This window comes from Phyllobates terribilis, unplaced genomic scaffold, assembly GCF_046119375.1.
Source record: "Phyllobates terribilis strain yellow unplaced genomic scaffold, ASM4611937v1 Scaffold_69__1_contigs__length_7402412, whole genome shotgun sequence".
NCBI classification, from domain to species: Eukaryota; Metazoa; Chordata; class Amphibia; order Anura; family Dendrobatidae; genus Phyllobates; species Phyllobates terribilis.
In genome coordinates this window covers 1,496,741-1,519,247 of record NW_027362829.1, presented here as the reverse complement: position 1 = coordinate 1,519,247, position 22,507 = coordinate 1,496,741, and the positions used below count along the sequence as shown (strand labels likewise).

The window sequence follows — 22,507 nt, the reverse complement described above, 5'->3', positions numbered from 1 at the left end:
AAGAAATTAGGAGTATACAGCCAAATAGAGATACAATATAAGAAATTGTATTGAGCAGAAATAATAAAAATATTAAATACCGAAAAATAAGTTGTACCAAGAATATAAACCTGACCTAGGGGGCATATATATTGTATGACAAATTTAACAAGAGGTAAGTGTAGATATATCTGGGAAATCACAGACACTATATACTTATTGCAGTGGGTAAGTATTGATAAATCGCATAGACAGCAGGTAGACACAACAGGGCATCAAAAAAATATGTATCACATATAAATACTAAATTCTGTATAGTTCCACTGTGTTAGAGTGAACAAATGTCACACCATCACCAATGCTAATAACAGATGCTTATCATCCTGTCATAGGATTTAAACCAAAGGAAACCCTGCCATAAACATGAATAGAAAATACCTAACAAAACAGTATATGTGTTGGTTAAAGTACATCAATAACCATCAAATCAATTATAATTACCCAAGGTCAGGACAAGTGGTCCAGAGTGCCCCTAACGCGCGTTTCGTGTTTGTAGCTTCCAATAATACACTCCCTAAGAACTGTTTACCAAACTCCCCTCCCTTTCACTTAATACTTATCCGCTTTTTAACCAGGTGCAAACTCGTCCTACAACGTGCCAAGTATTTCCTCAACAGAGAAGAACGCCTGCCACCCATCCAACTATACCCCATATGACGCATCACCTCATCCCTCCTTTTTAAATTATTTAACTAATTTTATCAAAAAGACCTATTTTTATCATTTTTTCTTAATAAATTGTCTTATGTTTAATTAACTCGAGTGTCACCCCACTTTTGTATATGCCTCCATTGAGCGCAAGTTCATAAGCATATTATTCTAACATTCCCTGACCACTTGTGGTAAGTTGTCTTACTTGCAGCAGGTTCAAAGAGGCATACCTACCAGCGCCACTGAATACCTAATACCATATGCTGTTAACCATTGGTGACTAATAAATTCTTACCGGAGTGTGGTACCCTCACCCTGCATTGTCTGAGTAGTGGTATGCCCACAGGAAAGGAGTACGGGCAATCAATGGGATGAGCTCCAGCATTTGCATAGACAGTCAGGCAAGCACATAACACTGCTGCATGGACAGTACATGCACACTCAGCTCTGCTATATATGCACATTTATATACACACACACCTCTGTTACATATGCACATTTGCATACACATATACTGTATATACATTACCCCGTTTTGCAGTTTCTTCCAGGTGATGTGATTTGATTACATGATCTGGAAGGTCCTTGAGCTAGTCAAGTAGAAGGTTCTTCAGCTGCTAACTCAGGACATGCAGCCTCTGTGCAGATCCCGCTACTTTCCTCTCCTGGTCTGCACCAATCAGTTAGATAAGTGTGGGGCTGGAGGTGGAAGAGCAGTTCTCTCAGTGATCTGGAAGGACACTGTCGATAAGATGCACTCACTTATTAGCAAGATTTTTTTCTTGGTAAAAGTGTGTCTTATAGTCAAAAAAAAAGTTTTAAAGTAATTTCCCTTTCTCATCTAATTATATGCTTGTCTGTTATATGTTTTTGTACAATTTGTCAATAACATATATATTTTCTCCTCGTCTGAGTTATTTTTGATGGTCAACAAAATACGATGTTCCGGTAATTCTTTTTTCACACTTTAGGTACGATAATGGCTTCTCTCTGTGTGGAATTTTTGATCTTCAAAGAGGTTGTCCAGTACTTAGTGTGAGGACCTGGCCGCTTTCTAAATACTTTTCCAGCACTGAGCACCCCTTTTCATCAATCTTAATTTTGTATTTTGTTAGAAATTTGCTTGCTGTGTTTTGTTAGTGATTTGTTTGCTCATCAGTTCAACCTCCGGTATCTATTCCATTCAGTGACCATAGCTCCAAGACCTTGGGCCATTGTTCTCTCCGTCACCACAGGTAGTCTCACATGCAAAACCAGGGGAGGGTTCCACCTGAGAAAATATCTCCACTAAGGCACAATTAGCTGGGGGAGGGAGGGGTGAGCTCTTCTGCCGATTCAGGGGGCTGAACCCTGTGCAGGAGAAAGGGAAGATTCATTGCTAGTCGGACGGAGAGCTGGGTGGAATCACGGGCTGCGGTTGTGATATCCATCATCCAAAGGAGCATATGCTGTGACTGCCAATATACCGGCGGGAGATACAAAAAGCTGTGGGCCAACCAAAACTTGGGGGACAGTGGGTATCACCTGGTACGGGGCAGTGGAACTACTGATCACAGGTTGGAACTCTAGGACTAAGAGAATTGCCTGTTGGACATTTACCTGGAATTGCTGTTCACCATGGCCGGAAGGAATAAAACTAATTGCATCGATAACCTGCCTAGGTGATTATTAACATCCACAACCGCACATCTTTACTCTTAGACAACCCCTTCTCATTCCTCATATTTGGTCCTGTTAAAATGAAAACAATTATACAAACGTCCCATGCCTGTGCAGTTTCAGTGGTGTGAGCACTTGCGTTTCCGAGGCTTATGTGACATTTTTATGTCATCTGAGCTCTGCGGCCATTCACGCTGGCATCACTGTCCCCACCTTTGGACACATCGAACAATAAGAGGAAATCAGAAAGCAGCAGCAGCCCTGGCTTCTTGTTGATGTTCAATACGTCCGAAGAAGGGGACAGTGAAGCCGAATGAAGCTGATTGGGCGCAGGGCTCATGTGATGTAACAACTTCACATGTACCCTAGGAACAGAAGAGTTAAAACAGTTCCAACATTCTGAACATGAAAAAGGCTTTTCCCCTGTGTGATTTCTTTAAAGTTTATTAAGAGATGAATTCTGTGTAAAACATTCCCCACATTACGAACATGGAAAAGGCTTCTCCCCTGTGTGAATTCTTTGGTGACTAAGAAGAGAAGATTTCTTTACAAAACATTTCCAACATTCTGAACAGGAAAAAGGCTTCTCTCCTGTGTGACTTCTCTGGTGCTGAACCAAATTTGATTTCCATGTAAAATATTGCCCACATTCTGAACATGAAAAAGGCTTCTCCCCTGTGTGAGTCCTATGGTGAATAACAAGATCTGATTTCTGATTAAAACATTTTCCACATTCTGAACAGGAAAAAGGTTTCTCCCCTGTGTGGGTTCTCTGGTGTCTATCAAGAAACGATTTAAAATTAAAACATTTTCCACATTCTGAACAGGAAAAAGGCTTATCTCCTGTGTGGGTTCTTTTGTGGATATCAAGATGCGCTTTTCGGGTAAAACATTTTCCACATTTTGAACAGGAAAAAGGCGTCTCCTCTGTATGAGCTCTCTGGTGCTTAACCAAAGCTGATTTATGGATAAAACATTTCCCACATTTTGAACATGAAAAAGGCTTTTTGCTTGTGTGAGTTCTCTGGTGGTCAAGCAAAGTTGAAATTTGGTTAAAACATTTCCCACATTCTGAACATGAAAAAAGGCTTCTCTCCTCTGTGAGTTCTCTGGTGCTGAACCAAATTTGATTTCCATGTAAAATATTTCCCACATTCTGAACATGAAAATGGCTTCTCCCCTGTGTGAGTTCTCTGGTGAATAACAAGATCTGATTTCTGGTTAAAACATTTTCCACATTCTGAACAAGAAAAAGGCTTCTCCCCTGTGTGGGTTCTCTGGTGTCTATCAAGAAGCGATTTAAAATTAAAACATTTTAAACATTCTGAACAGGAAAATGGCTTCTCCCCTGTGTGGGTTCTCTGGTGGATATCAAGATTCGCTTTCCGGGTAAAAAATTTCCCACATTCTGAACATGAAAAAGGCTTCTCTCCTGTGTGAATTCTTTGGTGCTGAAACAAATTTGATTTCCATGTAAAATATTTACCACATTCTGAACATGAAAAAGGCTTTTCCCCTGTGTACATTCTTTGGTGTATAACAATATTCCATTTCTGCTTAAAATATTTCCTACATTCTGACCATGAAAATGGCTTTTCCTCTGTGTGACTTCTCTGGTGTTTAACAAGACCTAATTTGTGGTTAAAACATTTTCCACACGTGGAACAAGAAAATATTTTCTTCGTTGTGTGAATTTTTGGATGTTTAAGAAAAGACTTTTCGAGGGGAAAACTATTTCCATATTCTGATTGTGAAAATGGCTTCTTAGCTTTACCAGTAGTTTGTTTTTTAATGCTTATTTTGTGACTTTGATTTTCCTTAGTAGTCGGTAATGAATCAGAAGACAGGACCTGTTTCATAGGATCAGATGACAGATCTTTGCTGTGAAGGGATGATGGTATATCTGCAGTAGTGGCATTCACTTTAGTTGTATCCTGTGGGATCTCAAGCTCAACTAATTTAAAAATTGAAGATGTCAGCTGTCCCTCTGATCTCCTGGTACAGTCATCTGCCAAGAATAAAACCAATTATTATTTTTGAATAAAATATCCTCGAATTTTATATTTTTGAACATTTCTACTTAAACTGTCAGTAGAAATGCCAAGTTATGTAAAAATATTGAATTATTCACCAAGACAATGACAGTTCACAGTATAAGGCCGGAGTAACACTACTGTATAACATGGCCAAGTGCTATGCAATAAAACATCGCATAGCACTCGGCCCAGTGTTATTATATCGGCCAGCTCAGATCAGCGATTATTTACTCATGCTGATTCGACATGAGAAGACAATCGCAGTATGCTGTGATTAGCAGCGATACTCGATTCATTCGCACCCATACAAGTCTATGGGTGGAAGTGAAACAACGGACTGCACACGGATGTCAACCCAGTGCAGTCCGATATACGCCGGGTCAGACCATGGAGGAGATGGAGAAAATACTTTCTCCATCTCTTCTGCACCTGTGCTGCGATCATCTCATGCAAGAAAATCGCAGCACAGTAGCAGGACACTCGGCTCCTGATCGCTGAAGAGCAGGAACCGAAGGTCAATAGCATATCACATCTGATGCTCTTGTATCAGATACCATACGCTGGTGTGACTCCGGCCTAATAGAAAACATCATAGGATGAACCAGTGGAGCGTGGTGTTCAATTGTTTGTTCATCCTGCCTCCCAAACATGGAATAAAAAACCACCAAACAATATTATGTAGGCAAAAATAATACTAATAAAAACTGTTACTCATCTAAAAAAAAACAAGTCCCCACTCAGGTCCATCATCTGTCAATGGAAAAACAGAGGTTTCCCCATTATTAGTGGCTCAAAAGCTCTTGAAAAGCAACATGTACCCATAAACCAATCCAGAAATATCCACTCTCCCAAAGTATAGTCTCCCCCTCACTTCTGAGCCTTGCAGCGCGCCCAAACCACATTTAGCATCCATGTATTTGGCATTATTATATTGAGAAGAACCCACTTAATTTACGGTGTGTGTCTCCTGGAGCACAATCTGGGCACTATGTGTTGGGTAATGAAATGGTATATTTGCAATTTTCACTCTCCAACATCCACTGTGCACAAATTTCTGTAAAGTGGCTGTGAAGTCATAATAGTCACTACTATTCATTGAGGGTTATAATCTCCACAATGGGGATTTTTATTGCTCTCATTTACTACCATTTTGTCATATTAGGGCTTCTGCAAATGGTGTGTCCCATCTCCTCTGGGATCTGCTCCTGCGACGTCTGCTTCTCTCACCAGGAGTCGCCTTATTCATTCTGCAGGTGGCGCTGGTGATGGAAGAGACGTCAGAACCAGAAGCTCTGGGCAACGCAGGATCTGTCCAGCCACTAAGATTTGGGAGCCTGGGACCAGTAGTACCATCCAGTCTTGCAGTATGGGTGTGTGTGCTGTCCAGCTGGAGTAATCTGCTCCCTGCTTCAGCCAACTGGAAAGCACCGCACCCTACTAAAGCTGGAAGCATATTGCTGGAAGCTGCCAGATACAGCCTTGTTCTCCTCTGGTTCAGTCCTCTGTGCTCAGCTCCCGGCTTGTGTATTTGTTTCTTGTTGTGACCCCGGCACGTTGAATGACTACTCTTGTGACTTCTGATTTTGTATTTTCTCTGCCCTCCTCATTCTCACCCGGCTATCTGACTATTCTTCCCATCTCACTCCACAGAACAGAAGGTAACACAGTGGCCCAAGCCTAGGGGTCTCTGTGTAAGTCCATATCCACGTAGAGGTATTAAATGTTGATGGGCAAAACTGTGACTAAAGACAATAACACATCTACTGAAATGAATAAAAACTCAACAGTCTTCATCAGCAAAAAAAAATTGAGATGAGTAACTAGTGGTGAAACCTCTCTGGGGTAATGGGGCTCGGGGGCTCTTGGCAATCTAAATTATCAAAAAATGCCAATATTTTCTATCAGATTAGTTTCAAGAAGAAATATTAGACATCTAAATAGAACTTTTTATAATAGTGCAGAGCTGAGGTGTCTTAAATTTAGATCTCAGGCATTTGGAAGAGTCAATGGAGACCTTTTTTTAAAGACTATCAGGGACTTGCAGACTCACATACAGTTAGGTCCATATATATTTGGACAGAGACAACATTTTTCTAATTTTGGTTCTAGACATTACCACAAGGAATTTTAAACAAAACAATTCAGATGCAGTTGAAGTTCAGACTTTCAGCTTTCATTTGATGGTATCCACATTAAAACTGGATGAAGGGTTTAGGAGTTTCAACTCCTTAACATGTGCCACCCTGTTTTTAAAGGGATCAAAAGTAATTGGACAATTGACTCCAAGGCTATTTCATGGACAGGTGTGGGCAATCCCTTCGTTATGTCATTCTCAATTAAGCAGATAAAAGGCCTGGAGTTGATTTGAGGTGTGGTGCTTGCATTTGGAAGGTTTTGCTGTGAAGTAAACATGTGGTCAAAGGAGCTCTCCATGCAGGTGAAACAAGCCATCCTTAAGCTGAAAAAACAGAAAAAAACCATCCGAGAAATTGCTACAATATTAGGAGTGGCAAAATCTACAGTTTGGTACATCCTGAGAAAGACAGAAAGCACTGGTGAACTCATCAATGCAAAAAGACCTGGGCGCCCACGGAAGACAAGAGTGGTGGATGATTGCAGAAAATTCCATGGTGAAGAGAAACCCCTTCACAACAGCCAACCAAGTGAACAACACTCTCCAGGAGGTAGGCATATCAATATCCAAATCTACCATAAAGAGAAGACTGCATGAAAGTAAATACAGAGGGTTCACTGCACGGTGCAAGCAACTCATAAGCATCAAGAATAAAAAGGCTAGACTGGACTTTGCTAAAAAACATCTAAAAAAGTCAGCACAGTTCTGGAAGAACATTCTTTGGACAGATGAAACCAAGATCAACCGCTACCAGAATGATGGAAAGAGAAAAGTATGGCGAAGGCGTGGTACAGCTCATGATCCAAAGCATACCACATCATCTGTAAAACACGGCGGAGGCAGTGTGATGGCTTGGGCATGCATGGCTGCCAGTGGCACTGGGTCACTAGTGTTTATTGATGATGTGACACAGGACAGAAGCAGCCGAATGAATTCTGATGTATTCAGAGCCATACTGTGTGCTCAGATCCAGCCAAATACAGCCAAACTGATTGTCCATCTGTAGTATGAAACGACGACCAATGACCCAAAACATAAAGCCAAAGCAACCCAGGAGTTTATTAAAGCAAAGAAGTGGAATATTCTTGAAAGGCCAAGTCAGTCACCTGATCTCAACCCAATTTAGCATGCATTTCACTTGTTAAAGACTAAACTTCAGACAGAAAGGCCCACAAACAAACAGCAACTGAAAACCACCGCAGTGAAGGCCTGCAGAGCATTAAAAAGGAGGAAACACAGCGTCTGATGATGTCCATGAGTTTAAGACTTCAGGCCGTCATTGCCAACAAAGGGTTTTCAACCAAGTACTAGAAATGAACATTTTATTTACAATTATTAAATCTGTCCAATTACTTTTGTTCCCTTTAAAAATAGGGTGGCACATGTTAAGGAGCTGAAACTCCTAAACCCTTCATCCAATTTTGATGTGGATACCCTCAAATGAAAGCTGAAAGTCTGAACTTCAACTGCATCTGAATTGTTTTGTTTAAAATTCAATGTGGTAATGTCTAGAACCAAAATTAGAAAAATGTTGTCTCTGTCCAAATATATATGGACCTAACTGTAAGTGAGGCAGGCAAATCCCACCACAAATCATACAAAAGGAAAAACTGTAAACAAATAGACATAGAATAAAAAAAAACATGTTTCACCCACATCAAGAACGTATGTATCGGCAGAGAACTACAACACTAAACCGTAGATGCACTCATGTAGTATGGACCATTGGAGCTACTATAAGTTCCGTTCAGGAGAGTAGAGAAAGTATTAGTGCCCCCATTTCAGGAGAGATTGTGCTAATCCGAATTCCTTGGGACTGAAAACAATGTACTTTATGACGTGGAGTGAATCCATGAAACCAGGGCTCAAGCCATGCCAACACATCTCCTGCAGGCGTGAATAAATGTATATTACAGCCAAGTTTGGCCGCAAAGACTGGACCTGGTCTTGTAGGGACCATATGAGCTTATTCAGCAGCACAGAATGGAGTATGTAGATTCATCCAATAAGATATCAGGGTTCTAAGAAGCCAACAGCATCATTACCCTCCGCTTTCTCTTAAAGGCCCATCATGATAATTTTTTATCAAGTGATTTTTAACTTTTCAGCTCATTCTACGTACGCTGTCATTTGGCTTTGTAGTTTACAGATCTGAGCAGGTCACGGTCAACGTCTTCCAATCCCAGGGGTAAGGGGATCCTTCAGGTTGTAAGTTCTATACAGGAGGGCTTTCAATGCCTGAAGTCATTTGAACAGTTTTGGGTCTAAGAGAATGTTGTGGTCTAGTGGCAAAATGGTGGTCACATGATTGTGATAAGATTGGACTACACAACCGATAAAACAGCTACAGCCGGTGACTGAGATAAATCTGTTATTTTCTGTATTTAGTGGTTACTACTCACCTGGATGGTCATATGTAGGAATCTCCTCTTTACACCACTCATCACCCCTTACATATGTCTCTGTAGTACTAATATGGGTCAGATCTTCACCCTGAAACAAATATTGTAATAGTCACAAACAGATAAGAAGTCATATCTATGATCAGCTCTAATCCTGCCATCTCCACCATTCTCATGACACAAATATAGAGCATATACAGTTATATGAAAAAGTTTGGGCACCCCTATTAATCTTAAGCTTAATGTTTTCTTAAAATTGGTTTTTTTGCAACAGCTATTTCAGTTTGATATATGTAATAACTGTTGGACACAGTAATGTTTCTGCCTTGAAATGAGGTTTATTGTACTAACAGAAAATGTGCAATCTGCATTCAAACAAAATTTGACAGGTGCATAAGTATGGGCACCCTTATCATTTTCTTGTTTTAAATACTCCTACCTACTTTTTACTGACTTACTAAAGCACTTTTTTTGGTTTTGTAACCTCATTGAGCTTTGAACTTCATAGCCAGGTGTATGCAATCATGAGAAAAGCTACTTAAAGTGGCCACTTGCAAGCTGTTCTCCTGTTTGAATCTCCTCTGAAGAGTGGCATCATGGGCTCCTCAAAACAACTGTCAAATGATCTGAAAACAAAGATTATTCAACATAGTTGTTCAGGGGAAGGATACAAAAAGCTGTATCAGAGATTTAACCTGTCAGTTTCCACTGTGAGGAACATAGTAAGGAAATGGAAGAACACAGGGACAGTTCTTGTTAAGGCCAGAAGTGGCAGGCCAAGAAAAACATTAGAAAGGCAGAGAAGAAGAATGGTAAGATCAGTCAAGGACAATCCTCAGACCACCTCCAGAGAGCTGCAGCATCAACTTGCTGCAGATGGTGTCACTGTGCATCGGTCAACTATACAACGCACTTTGCACAAGGAGAAGCTGTATGGGAGAGTGATGCGAAAGAAGCCGTTTCTGCAAGCACGCCACAAACAGAGTCGGCTGAGGTATGCAAAAGCACATTTGGAGAAGCCAATTTCTTTTTGGAAGAAGGTCCTGTGGACTGATGAAACCAAGATTGAGTTGTTTGGTCATACAAAAAGGCGTTATGCATGGTGGCAAAAAAACACAGCATTCCAAGAAAAACACTTGCTACCCACAGTAAAATTTGGTGGAGGTTCCATCATGCTTTGGGGCTGTGTGGCCAATGCCGGCACCGGGAATCTTGTTAAAGTTGAGGGACGCATGGATTCCACTCAGTATCAGCAGATTCTTGACAATAATGTTCAAGAATCAGTGATAAAGTTGAAGTTATGCAGGGGATGGATCTTTCAGCAAGACAATGATCCAAAACACCGCTCCAAATCTACTCAGGCATTCATGCAGAGGAACAATTACAATGTTCTGGAATGGCCATCCCAGTCCCCAGACCTGAATATCATTGAACATCTGTGGGATCATTTGAAGAGGGCTGTCCATGCTCGGCGACCATCAAACTTAACTGAACTGGAATTGTTTTGTAAAGAGGAATGCTCAAAAATACCTTTATCCAGGATCCAGGAACTCACTAAAAGCTACAGGAAGCGACTAGAGGCTGTCATTTTTGCAAAAGGAGGATCTACTAAATATTAATGTCACTTTTCTGGTGAGGTGCCCATACTTATGCACCTGTCAAATTTTGTTTGAATGCAGATTGCACATTTTCTGTTAGTACAATAAACCTCATTTCAAGGCAGAAACATTACTGTGTCCAACAGTTATTACATATATCAAACTGAAATAGCTGTTGCAAAAACACTAATTTTTATAAAACATTAAGCTTAAGATTAATAGGGGTGCCCAAACTTTTTCATATAACTGTAATACTGGTGGATAAAACAAGACTTTCACAGCCGTCTACACATCATAGGGAAGATCTCATGACACCTTCTCTCCATCTACCTGATGATCCTGAGGAACATTGGGATCTTCTTGTTTACAGTCCTGTGGAAGAAGAGAACGGGGACATCTCTCTGGTGTTGTCCTCTTACTGGATAGATCTGGAGGAAACACATACAGGGACTGAATTCATTCTTTCCATACAAATAATTATAGGCCGTGTGTATTTTGTCCTGTCTATTACCTGATGATGTGAGGGGCTGGGGAACCTCCATGACATCCTTGTACAGATCTTTGGGTCCTTCTAAATACTCCCACTCCTCCATGGAGAAATAGACAGCGACATCCTGACACCTTATAGGAACCTGACATATAAAATGATACCGTCACCCCCCGATCCCTTCATAGTGTTACTGTATAATGTCCCAGCATTCCCAGCAGTGTCACCTCTCCAGTCAGCAGCTCAATCATCTTGTAGGTGAGTTCTAGGATCTTCTGGTCATTGATGTCCTCATGTATCAGGGGGTGAGGTGGAGGTCTCGTGATTGGGCTCAGGGGTCTTCTCCATCCCTCAGACACAGGGTCCTGACAGCGCTCACTAGAGGTCTTCTTCACTACTGTGTAATTCTGGTTATGGAGAGACACATTAATAAATCTCCCTCCAGACATTTCCAGAGTCCTCACCTCTCCAGTTCTGTCCATCTGTTATTCCCATAGATAAGAATGATGTAATGTGACGTCATCAGAATCTCTCACCTCTCCAGTAAGCCGGAAGAGGATCTCCAGGGTGAGGTGTAATATCCTCTCCGCCATCTTGTCTCTGTCCATATCCATCTTTGATGGATCAAAAAGGAAAATTCTCTTATATAGGAGATCTTCGCTGAGAGGATCCAATATTGTAAAGACCTTAATGAGACGAAGATGAGCAGATGTAACATCATAAAAATCCTGTGTAATAATACAATTATTGGAGGTAATAAGGGAAAGATATGAGATTTATTATTTTACACTATTTAGCTTTCTTCTTTATATCTACATATATAAAGCAGTAAATCTGTGTGTGGAGCCCATAGAATACAAAACATTTTTCATCTGGTTTGAGTGAAATTTTGCGCTGCCGTCTTTAACATCAGACTAAAAATACTGCAAACATGAAACCTAAAAATTGTTCACCTTGACAAGATTTGTCCCCAGAATTTAGGCTCTATAGAAATAAAGAAAAAAATGGGTGTCTGTGTGTTTAATGTGATGCACCCCCTGGGCCGTGGGGTACTCAGTAGACGGGCCGGTTGGTGCTGGGGATGTCACGGTGGCAGTGACCTGGTCCGTGACCCAGGGCGGTCAATTAAAGGGAAAGTAAAAGGGGAAATAAAGTTTTTAGAGATAATGTTCGTGACGCCACCTGTGGCATGCGGCTATATGGGGCCGCCGCTGCGGTGCAGATCCTCTGGAGCTGATGGTCACACAGCAGAGTTGGTTCAGCTCTCCACAGGCAGAGCTAAGCTCCAGGGCAGTATATGTAGAATTGTGGAGGTTTATGTTGTTGATACGGTGTAATGCAGGTGATACCGCAGATAATGACCAGTCCACAGCTTAATGGCGGTTTCCTTTTATCTTTACTTGCGGTAGTTAGGCAGACCGGGGCACGGATACTAGCTGGTAGTAGAGGTCCAGGCGGCCTGGAAGCAAGTTGGGGATCCACCTCGCCATGTAGAGTTGTAGGCCTTCCCTCTGCGCTATTCTCTTTGGCCCTGCTACTTGAAGCTATGCTGCGGCCCTTGTCCCTGAGTAAAACGTCTCTTCCTTACCCGTATGGCAGACAGCTCGGGCCTTCCTTAAGTGTCGCTCCCACGTGGCGGTGCTGTGCCCTATCGTGCTGCTGTGCCGCCGGGCGTCTGGTGGGGCCAGGAGACCTGCAGTCTCCTGCCCTCCGGATTCGGCTGCTGGGCCTTCAGTGCCCCACAACCACGGACTCCGGTGTCCGGTTCCTTTGCGCTTCTCTCTTCTGGGGCGAGCTTGTACACAGCTCCCTTCCCCAGGTCCTTCCTCGTCGCTCTCCTGTCTCCAACTCCTCTCCACTAACTCTTTCTAACCCCGCCTCCAGATTCCAATTTGAAGGGGAGGAGCTCCCCTTTCTGGTTTGGAGCCAGGAAAGTGTTGTATACTGGTAAACCAGGCATGGCATTACCCCCTGTGAGGGAGGCAAGGCCACAGTGGCAACTGGACCACTGGGGTGCCACAAATGCCAAACCACAGTTTTTGCCCAAAGGGTCTCAAAGAGTTAGAGACTGCATCCAAGGAGTCACTCTTAAAGGTGCAGCAACCATATAGTCGCAAGGGGGGGAAACCTGATAAGTTGGTCTAAAGTCTGTAATTATAGCAACGGCTGTTGCAGAGGTAACTGGGGCCTCATTTTTGAGAATTGCCTCACAGTAAGATCTTTTTGGTTGGCTATAGCAACCAGATTGTAGCTTTCAACAATGAAGCTGCTGAGGTAAAATGAAAGCTGAGCACTGATTGGTTGCTATGGACAACTAGAAGAGTCTTACTGTGAGGAAGTGATACACTGTATGCTTTATATGTGTAGATTCAATTATTAGATAGCTGAGACAAATAAAAAACGCAAGTCCTGGCTTGAAGGGAAACAGATGAGACAGGCTGAATCAAAGGCAGCTAAAACATCTGAACACACATCATCTTCAGGAGTGTGCCTAATAGCCAGGTGTCCATGTTTAAATATTCAACTTCATCCAAAACCCCTCCCCAGACTAGGAGACTCATTCCCATTCCTAGAGGTGAATTGACATAGTGTATATAGAATGGAGTCTGTCTACAATAATGTACTGCGCCTGCGTTAATTCTCATGCGCTAGAGGTCCGATAATGTCCATCCCCTAGTGTGCATGTCCGGAAGTGACGCGCTTTAACTGAAACTCCAGATAAACTGATTGCTGCCGCTCCACTCATATCCGTGACTGCGCATGTCCGTAGTTATGTGTTACACACCAGAGCGTATCTAGGAACATTGTCGGAGATTACGTATGCCTGGATGTGTGCTTTCCACTCTGAAGAGCATCCCAGTCTCCTATCTGTGACTGCCCATGTCCAGAAGTATATGTTCTACGCCGAAGTGCATAATGAATTTGTATTGCATTCCACCAATATAGAAAAGTCCTGTCTCTGAGATCAGCATCATGGGAGATTAAAAACAAGTATTGGGTCACGGTTCCACCCCTCACTGTGTCCGGGATGCAGTTACTGACAGCTCAGCCGTCCAATCATGTACAGGGGCATGCTGAAGCTGTCGGTACTTTGATTGACAGCTCGGTCATCCAGTCAGGTACAGGGGCGTGCTGAAGCAGTCAGTGTGTTTATTGACAGCTCGGCTGTCCAATCTGAGACTGGGAGGCACCGGCTATCTTCAGGTGTTCATTATTCCAGGTGACTGCCAGGCTACTTAACTGGGCTTTTTCTGCCAGACGTACATTCACGTAGTGTGAGGTTTGTGGCTCTGTGCCTTAGTGTTCTGTGTATTGATCTTCTGATGCCTGACCCCTTCTGCTCTGATCCGCTATCCTTCTGGTATTCTGACCAATGGACTGTTACCTGACTATGCCTTTGCCTCTTCCCTCGGTTTATGACGTACCCTCCTGGCTTTTGACTTCGGACTCCTTGACTATTCCTTCTCATGGCCTGGCCGTGAAAAGTGACTCAGCGTCACATATTGCACAGCCTCACATCATGCAATAGGCTTTTAGATCTACTTCATCACTACAAAAAATATTGGATGATGGCCCACAGTATATTCCTAAATGGTCAAATTTGAACCCTATTGCATAATTAGAGATACACAAGTATCATCATACTTGTTAATTACTATATAGTAAATGTAGAATATATCTCGATAAAGTACAACAAAATGTGAACCCCATTCACAGGGAACTGAGTAGCAATGGGTAGAGTATAAAATCCAAAAATGTAATCCAGGATGGGGCTGTATTCACACAAAACAGGCATATGAAATTTGCTCATTGAGTCCCTTCGGGACTAGTGAATACAGTCAGGAGACCCACTCACTTTCCTTTTTGAGGATACATCTATTGTGACCAACTCCTCTTACATTGGGTTTAACCACCTCAATGATGCAATTGGAGATGTCTTCGGTTTCACTGTACACTGGCTCCGGTGCTCAGGAAAGACATATTGGAGCTAGAGAGGGTACAAAGGAGGGCGACTAAGGTAATAAAGGGAATGGAGGGACTAGAATACCCAGAGAGGTTGTCAAAATTAGACCTATTTACGTTGGAAAAGAGAAGGCTTAGGGGAGACCTCATAAACATGTATAAATACATCAGGGGGCAGTAGAGATCTCTCCCATGATCTGTTTATACCAAGGATGGTGACAAAGACGAGGGGGCACACTATGCGTCTGGAGGAAAGGAGGTTCCTGCACCAGCATAGAAGGGGATTCTTTACGGTCAGAGCCGTGAGACTCTGGAACTCTCTGGGAGAGGAAGTGGTGATGTCCAACTCACTTAATGAGTTCAAGAGAGGCCTGGACGCCTTTCTTGAGAACAATAAAATTACATCTTATGCTTAGTGATAGTTAATTAATCCAGGGATTTAATCTGACTGCCAGATTGGAGTCGGGAAGTGAATTTTTCCTCAATGATGTAAATTGGCCTATACTGCATGGGTTTTTTTTGCCTTCCCCTGGATCAACGCTGCGGAATAGCTGCAGTGCACAAGAAATAGGCTGAACTGGATGGACGCTTGTCTTTTTTCGGCCTTATAAACTATGTAACTATGTAACATGTACACTGTTCATGTGTCTCGATAATGGGGTGTCCCGACCATGGCGTATATTGGTCAAATGCTCCCCCACCCTCCTCATAGATCCCGTCTTGGTCTTGTTGCCTACATTATCTAGGGAGCAGGTGCATATGGCCATATATACCCATCCTGAGGTTTTACAGTTGGATTAATCCCTCTGGAAAAAGGTTTTACCGGCGGAGGAACTCGAGAAAGATTTATATGCACTCATCCAATTACATGTACAACATTCTCCACATCTAAAAAAAACTACAGATTCTTCTATCCAGCCAAGTCCCCTTGCGTGCAGGTTTTTTATAGACACTATGCACTAAATGGTCCCTAATTGACCGACTCTTTCTGGAAGTTATTGTGGGAATAGGTCCCACAGCTCCCTTCAGGTCCAGGTCGGCCACAAGTACATCCTAGTGTTTTGTTAAGATATTAAAGATTTGGTTACTCAGTTCCTATTACTCGTGTTATCCCATCTTTTTCTTGGTCTCTTGGTTAGGTATGGAGAAGAGTCTGTCTCTCCCGTTTTTCTGTACACAATCGTGCGAAATCCAAAATGTACTGTGGGTAACCTTTTGCATTAATCTTGTGTTCATGTCTATTGTCTGTATATTAAAATGTGACATTTGAACACGTCCTTCTCGACCATAAAAATTTGCCCTTGAGTATTCTTTTTTTCAGGGAGATGGGGTGGTGGCTATCCCACTTCAATAGTTTATTAGTGCTTGTAGGTTTATGGTAGATGAATGTCCCTAGGGTCACATCCAGTTCTTTCTTGATTAGTACATCCAGGAAAGGCAAGGGGTTATAACTAAACTCCGTTGTAAATCTCAGGCCCACTCTATTGATGTTGAGTTTCCTGACAAATTCAAGAAACTGTTCACTCGTCCCTGATCAGATGATAAAAATTTTGTCAATATATCTATACCACACCCCAATATATGGATGTCACCACTTATGATCATCTCTGCATATTGTGGTTTCCTCCCACCAGCCCAGGAAAAAGGTTAGCATACAAGGGGGCACAGAGGCTCCCCATCACAGTACCGCTGAGCTCGGGGGAAGTACTTCCTATCAAAAAGAAAGAAGTTATGTGTAAGAGTGAATTTTATAAGATCCTCCATGAAGTCATTATGTCTGCTACACTCTACTGATCTCCATTTCAAGAAATGTCTTACTCCTCTGATACCATCCTCATGCGGTATATTATTGTACAAAGCCTCGATATCAAGAGTATTTATGTAGGGGAGCAGAAAAAGGGAAAACCATGTTCCAGAGGTTTTATTCCAACAGTAAAACCTCAGGACTTATTCCAACTGCAGGATCTCAGGCGGTACTGTGGGAACATTATACTGTGGGGGCATCATCCATACTGCATAAGAGTCATAATGGGGGCATTACACTGTGTGGGGGCATCATACATACTGCATAAGGGGCATAATGGGGGCATTACACTGTGTGGGGGCATCATACATCCTGCATAAGGGGCAAAATGGGGGCATTACACTGTGGGGGGGCATCATACATCCTGCATAAGGGGCATAATGGGGGCATTACACTGTGGGGGGGCATCATACATCCTGCATAGGGGGCATAATGGGGGCATTACACTGTGTGGAGGCATCATACATCCTGCATAAGGGGCATAATGGGGGCATTACACTGTGGGGGGGCATCATACATCCTGCATAAGGGGCATAATGGGGGCATTACACTGTGGGGGGCATCATACATCCAGCATAAGGGGCATAATGGGGGCATTACACTGTGTGGGGGCATCATACATCTTGCACAAGGGGCATAATAGGGGCATTACACTGTGTGGGGGCATCATACATCCTGCACAAGGGGCATAATGGGGGCATTACACTGTGTGGGGGCATCATACATCCTGCATAAGGGGCATAATGGGGGCATTACACTGTGTGGGGGCATCATACATACTGCATAAGGGGCATAATGGGGGCATTACACTGTGTGGGGGCATCATACATCCTGCATAAGGGGCATATTGGGGGCATTACACTGTGGGGCCAGTAAAGGGGTCCTGTACTATGAGAACAATACGTTTCCTCCCTTCCTGTCTCCATAGTTGGGTCGTATGTATCTATTACAGGAGACAGAACAAAAACCTTATGATTCTTATAAAGGGGCAACACAAGACCCCAAAAGAGTCTCCGTGCAGAAGGGGTTAATGCCCCCTGCGCCCAGTAACGGGGGTCTCCACATACCTCCACCTGCAGAGCCGCCACCACATATATGGCTGCTCTGTGCGCACAGGAGCTGTGATGAGGTCACAGGAGGGGAGGAGTCAGGGGTCACATGATCAGGGGCCTCAGTGGATGCAGGACTCTGCTGTGCTGGTTGTCATGGTGCTGGATGAGCTGAAGTTTATGTGTGGGGTCAGGAGGGGTTTACAGTGTGGATGTAGCAGAGCCGCGTGTGTACGAGGTGTACAGAGCAGAGCCGCGTGTGTACGAGGTGTACGGAGCAGAGCCGCGCGTGTACGAGGTGTACGGAGCAGAGCCGCGCGTGTACGAGGTGTACGGAGCGGAGCCGTGCGTGTACGAGGTGTACGGAGCGGAGCCGTGTGTGTACGAGGTGTACGGAGCAGAGCCGCGTGTGTACGGAGCAGAGCCGCGTGTGTACGAGGTGTAGGGAGCGGAGCCGCGTGTGTACGAGGTGTAGGGAGCGGAGCCGCGTGTGTACGAGGTGTAGGGAGCGGAGCCGCGTGTGTACGAGGTGTACGGAGCGGAGCCGCGTGTGTACGAGGTGTAGGGAGCGGAGCCGCGTGTGTACGAGGTGTACGGAGCGGAGCCGCGTGTGTACGAGGTGTAGGGAGCGGAGCCGCGTGTGTACGAGGTGTACGGAGAAGCGTGTACGAGGTGCACGGAGAGGAGCCGCGTGTGTACGACGCATGTGGAACTGCGCGTGTGCGAAGCGTGTGGACTTCGGTGATGACACCGCACCTTTCCAGGGACATGACAGCTGATCAGTACAGCTGTCATGTGCCCCTAACAGCCACAGGTGGAGTCCACCCATGGCAGTTAACATGTTACAGGGAATCTGTCACCCCCTGGGACCTATCTGACCTCTAATATGGGGATACAGGTGATAGAAGTGTGAATCTATACTCACCTGTATGTCCCATATTAGAGGTCTACTTGCTGTGTAATAGCTTTTTATTAAATTAGTTTTGGCAAGCTTCACGTCTGGGGAACGCGAAGAAATCCCCGCCTATTAGCTTCATTTCCATATCCCCCCTCCTCCCCGGCACGTCACAGGGGCCTGACCCAAGGTAGTAAAGGGGTTAATATCAAATAATTATAAAAAAAATAGAAAAGTGTTAGAAAATATTTGTTTTTATTTCTTTCATATCGGCATCGAAGAAAACCAGCTTATGGATCTATTCCAGCCTGGGTGCCGGGTTATCTGGGCCCATTCCATCCGGTGTTGTTCATTTGTCGCAAAATCCCTTCCCAGATCCTCTGAATTCCTACATGGGATGTAAATTCCCTCAGGACTGACCCGCTGAATTCACGGCTTATGAATCAACATTTACATTTTGTTCATATTTATCCGGAACTTTGGAAAAGCGTCTAAATGGTTAACATTTCTGATGAATTGTATCATTTATTTCAGTTAAATGTGCAATATAGATTTTTGGCAATGTTCACACTCTGCATCTGAGGCTGAATGGTCCACAATGTACATTATATAATCATTGTCATAGATCATTTTATAGAGAAATTCAAGGAACTGGTGGTATATATACGTCCAGTCACATCACGTGCCACAATAGTCGACATAAATGAGAGCAGCTGCGCCCTGTTGCTTATCCTCGGTCAATACTGTGTTTAACCAGCAGGATAAGGGGGCGCCAGAGGGCTGCAAGGTCTGACCAAGTTTTCCTGACAAAGTCAGAAGCTCCCTGTCATCTCCACCAGCTACAGGAACCTTTCCTTGCAACCAGAAAAAATGCAAAACCTGTCCTTTTATAACGACCACAGACAAGATGAAGATCCCCAATTCACATCAGGACTATAAGATCCCAGGTACGTTCAGCTGTATCACATCTAATGTAGTATACTTAATTATATGTACCAAATGTCCAGCTGGGGGTCTGTATGTAGGGGAGACAGGGCAAAAATCATCATCGCCACACAATAAAAGAAAAAAGAATAGATCTGCCTGTAGCCAAGCATTTTTGTTCCCCTGATCACAGCACAAAAGCCATGAAATTACTGGTATTAAAAGGTAACTTCAAATCTCAAAGAAAAAGAAGAATCTCAGAATATAAACTGATGGTGACCTTTAACACTTTCAGAACAGGAATGAATGTGTCGCATGGATTTATGTCATTCTACATCAACTAAGGAATGTGCTCCTCAGACTCAGACCTGTGAGGTCATCACAACACTGGACACAGGACAATAAAACCTTCACACTCCTTATCTACAAAAATATTTATAGCCAGAACTGTTTATCTCTTTAATAATAACTCTGCTTTTCATCACCTGTCTTACCTATTGCATAATTTGTGTGTCTTAGGCTGTGTGCACACGATGCGTTTTTTATGCGTTTCCACAGCGTTTCTGCGGCTGCGGAAATGCATTAAAAACGCATGGTAGAAGGGCAACAATGTTCCCCAATGATAATCCGCATGTGCTGTGCCCATGCTGCGGATTTTTCCGCAGCGTTTATGCTGCGCTCAAATATCCGCAGCATGTCCATTAATTTTGCGGAAACGCGGCGTTTTTGCCGCCATTGACTTGCATTATAATGCGCCAATTCCGCAAGACTGCATTTGTACTTGCATTATTGGCGCGTTCTAATGTGCGGATGGTACCCGGGTGTGGAGGACAGGAGACCCTCCTCCACACCCAGGTACCATAGAAACTGTAAAAACAAGAATAAAATAAAAAATAAAGATATATTCACCTTCTGACGGCCCCCGGTCTCCTTCCCTCTGCTCGCGTGCAAGACTGAAGGACCTTCGGTGACGTCACAGTCATGTGACCGCAGGCCCTTCAGTGCAGTGTCTCGCGATATCCCGGCAGCCAGGAACAAGCCAGGAACGAATGAGGCAGCACACGTCGGGGCATCAGAAGATAAGTGTACCTTTATTTTTTTATTTTTAAACATTCTTATACGGTCACACTATATAAATCCATGCCGGTTGCATGGATTTATATAGTGTGACCTAGTTGTCAAGCACTTTCCAAGTGATGCTAAAATCGCCTGGAAAGCGCTTGTCAATCCGCATGCGGAAACGCATGTGAATCCGCATGTATTACGCAGGAAAAACACATGTACAATCCGCATGCGTTTTTTCTGCCAGGGAGATGCAGAAATGATGCAGAAATTTTCTGCTTCATTTCTGCATCGTGTGCACATACCCTTATTGTGTATAAATATGTGACTCTTCAGATTTTGTGGTATACTAGCCTGATGAAGAGAGCTGAGTAGTCTTGAAAGCTTGCAATTTGTTACCATCTTTTCAGTTAGCCATTAAAAGGTATCAACCACTGAGGACTCTCAAATCTAAATATTTTTCTAGAGAAATTCATAAACATTTTGAAATCTAATAGATAGATAGAGTGGAGACACGAGGGTCAGTGGGTGGTCTCATCTTTAGAAAATCATATGGACCAGGGCTCATTCCATTGAACGCCCGATCTCCTTTCCCGTGGGCCAGACACTACTCAGACCAGACAGAGTGAGGGTAACACAGTGCGGCAATAATTTATTGCACCAACACCAGCCAGTCACATACAGTACAGCCCCAGCAAGTACAAAAGATGGTGCACATGACATAGTCTCACCTTTCCACTGGCTCTGAGCATCCAGGGCTGTGACTTTGGAGCATCCAGGGCTGACTACCCCATCTATTGGCCGGCAACCAGAGACGAGGTAGTGGCAAGCTTAGGAAGCTGAGTGAGTGCAGTGAGGTACGTGGCCAGGTGACCTGATTGTCCCAACCTGGATTCTCCAGCGTCTTTGAGGGTTCAGTGATGGTCAGTGGAGCAGATCTGTGTTCCTCCAGCTGGTCGGTGGCTTGCTGTAGAGTGTGTGGGAAAAGAGGCAGATCCTACTTTTCTAGGTCACACCTCGTATTCAGGCATTTTTTTCTACAGGATTGGGAGAAAGTCATCTCTCATTGTCGAAGTGTTCATAGTTTGACCTTCAATATTTGCAGAACAACCTTGAACTCACTAATACAACAGGTAGACAGCAAAACTAACAATGATCAATCTGTCAGTTATCCTGTGCCTTTGTTCCACGAGGACAGCAGGACAATAAGCTGTAGGGGGCGCTATAATCTGTACACAGCAGCCATTCAAGATTCCAACAATTATTTACATCTACAACTAGAGTCAGCGACAATAGCTCCTGTCCCTGTGCCCACTACTAACTGCATTTGGCAGAATTAAGAAGAAATGCTGTGTCCTCACATAGATATATATATATATAAATATTCAACTATATACAGTACAGACCAAAAGTTTGGACACACCTTCTCATTTAAAGATTTTTCTCTATTTTCATGACTATGAAAATTGTACATTCACACTGAAGGCATCAAAACTATGAATTAACACATGTGGAATTATATACTTGCATGCTGGTTCAGTATGCCTTCGATTTTGAATAAATCTCCAAAAGTGTCACCAGCAAAGCACCCCCACACCATCACACCTCCTCCTCCATGCTTCACGGTGGGAACCAGGCATGTAGAGTCCATCCGTTCACCTTTTCTGCGTCGCACAAAGACACGGTGGTTGGAACCAAAGATCTCAAATTTGGACTCATCAGACCAAAGCACAGATTTCCACTGGTCTAATGTCCATTCCTTGTGTTCTTTAGCCCAAAATAGTCTCTTCTACTTGTTGCCTGT

The 22,507-nt window shown here is 43.5% G+C and overlaps 1 protein-coding gene across 1 annotated transcript; it reads right to left on the bottom strand.

Moving 5' to 3' along the window:
* Positions 1–3,369: 3,369 nt before the first annotated feature.
* Positions 3,370–20,754, bottom strand: LOC141194317 (uncharacterized). The gene is made up of 7 exons (XM_073662220.1): positions 20,551–20,754; positions 11,543–11,692; positions 11,234–11,413; positions 11,031–11,151; positions 10,850–10,947; positions 8,922–9,012; positions 3,370–4,357 (listed from the first exon to the last, which is right to left on the bottom strand). Exons 1-7 carry the CDS (start codon positions 20,752–20,754, stop codon positions 3,402–3,404), a joined length of 1,800 nt encoding a protein of 599 aa, XP_073518321.1. The 3' UTR covers positions 3,370–3,401.
* Positions 20,755–22,507: the final 1,753 nt, after the last annotated feature.

Bases quoted from the DNA above. Each gene is read 5' to 3' on its own strand.
- LOC141194317 (XM_073662220.1), bottom strand. From the start codon at position 20,754: ATGTTTAAAAATAAAAAAATAAAGGTACACTTATCTTCTGATGCCCCG. The intron at 11,414-11,542 runs GTGAGAGATTCT...CTCCATAACCAG, and splicing joins TCTTCCGGCTTACTGGAGAG to AATTACACAGTAGTGAAGAA. The intron at 11,152-11,233 runs GTGACACTGCTG...TTTATATGTCAG, and splicing joins TTGAGCTGCTGACTGGAGAG to GTTCCTATAAGGTGTCAGGA.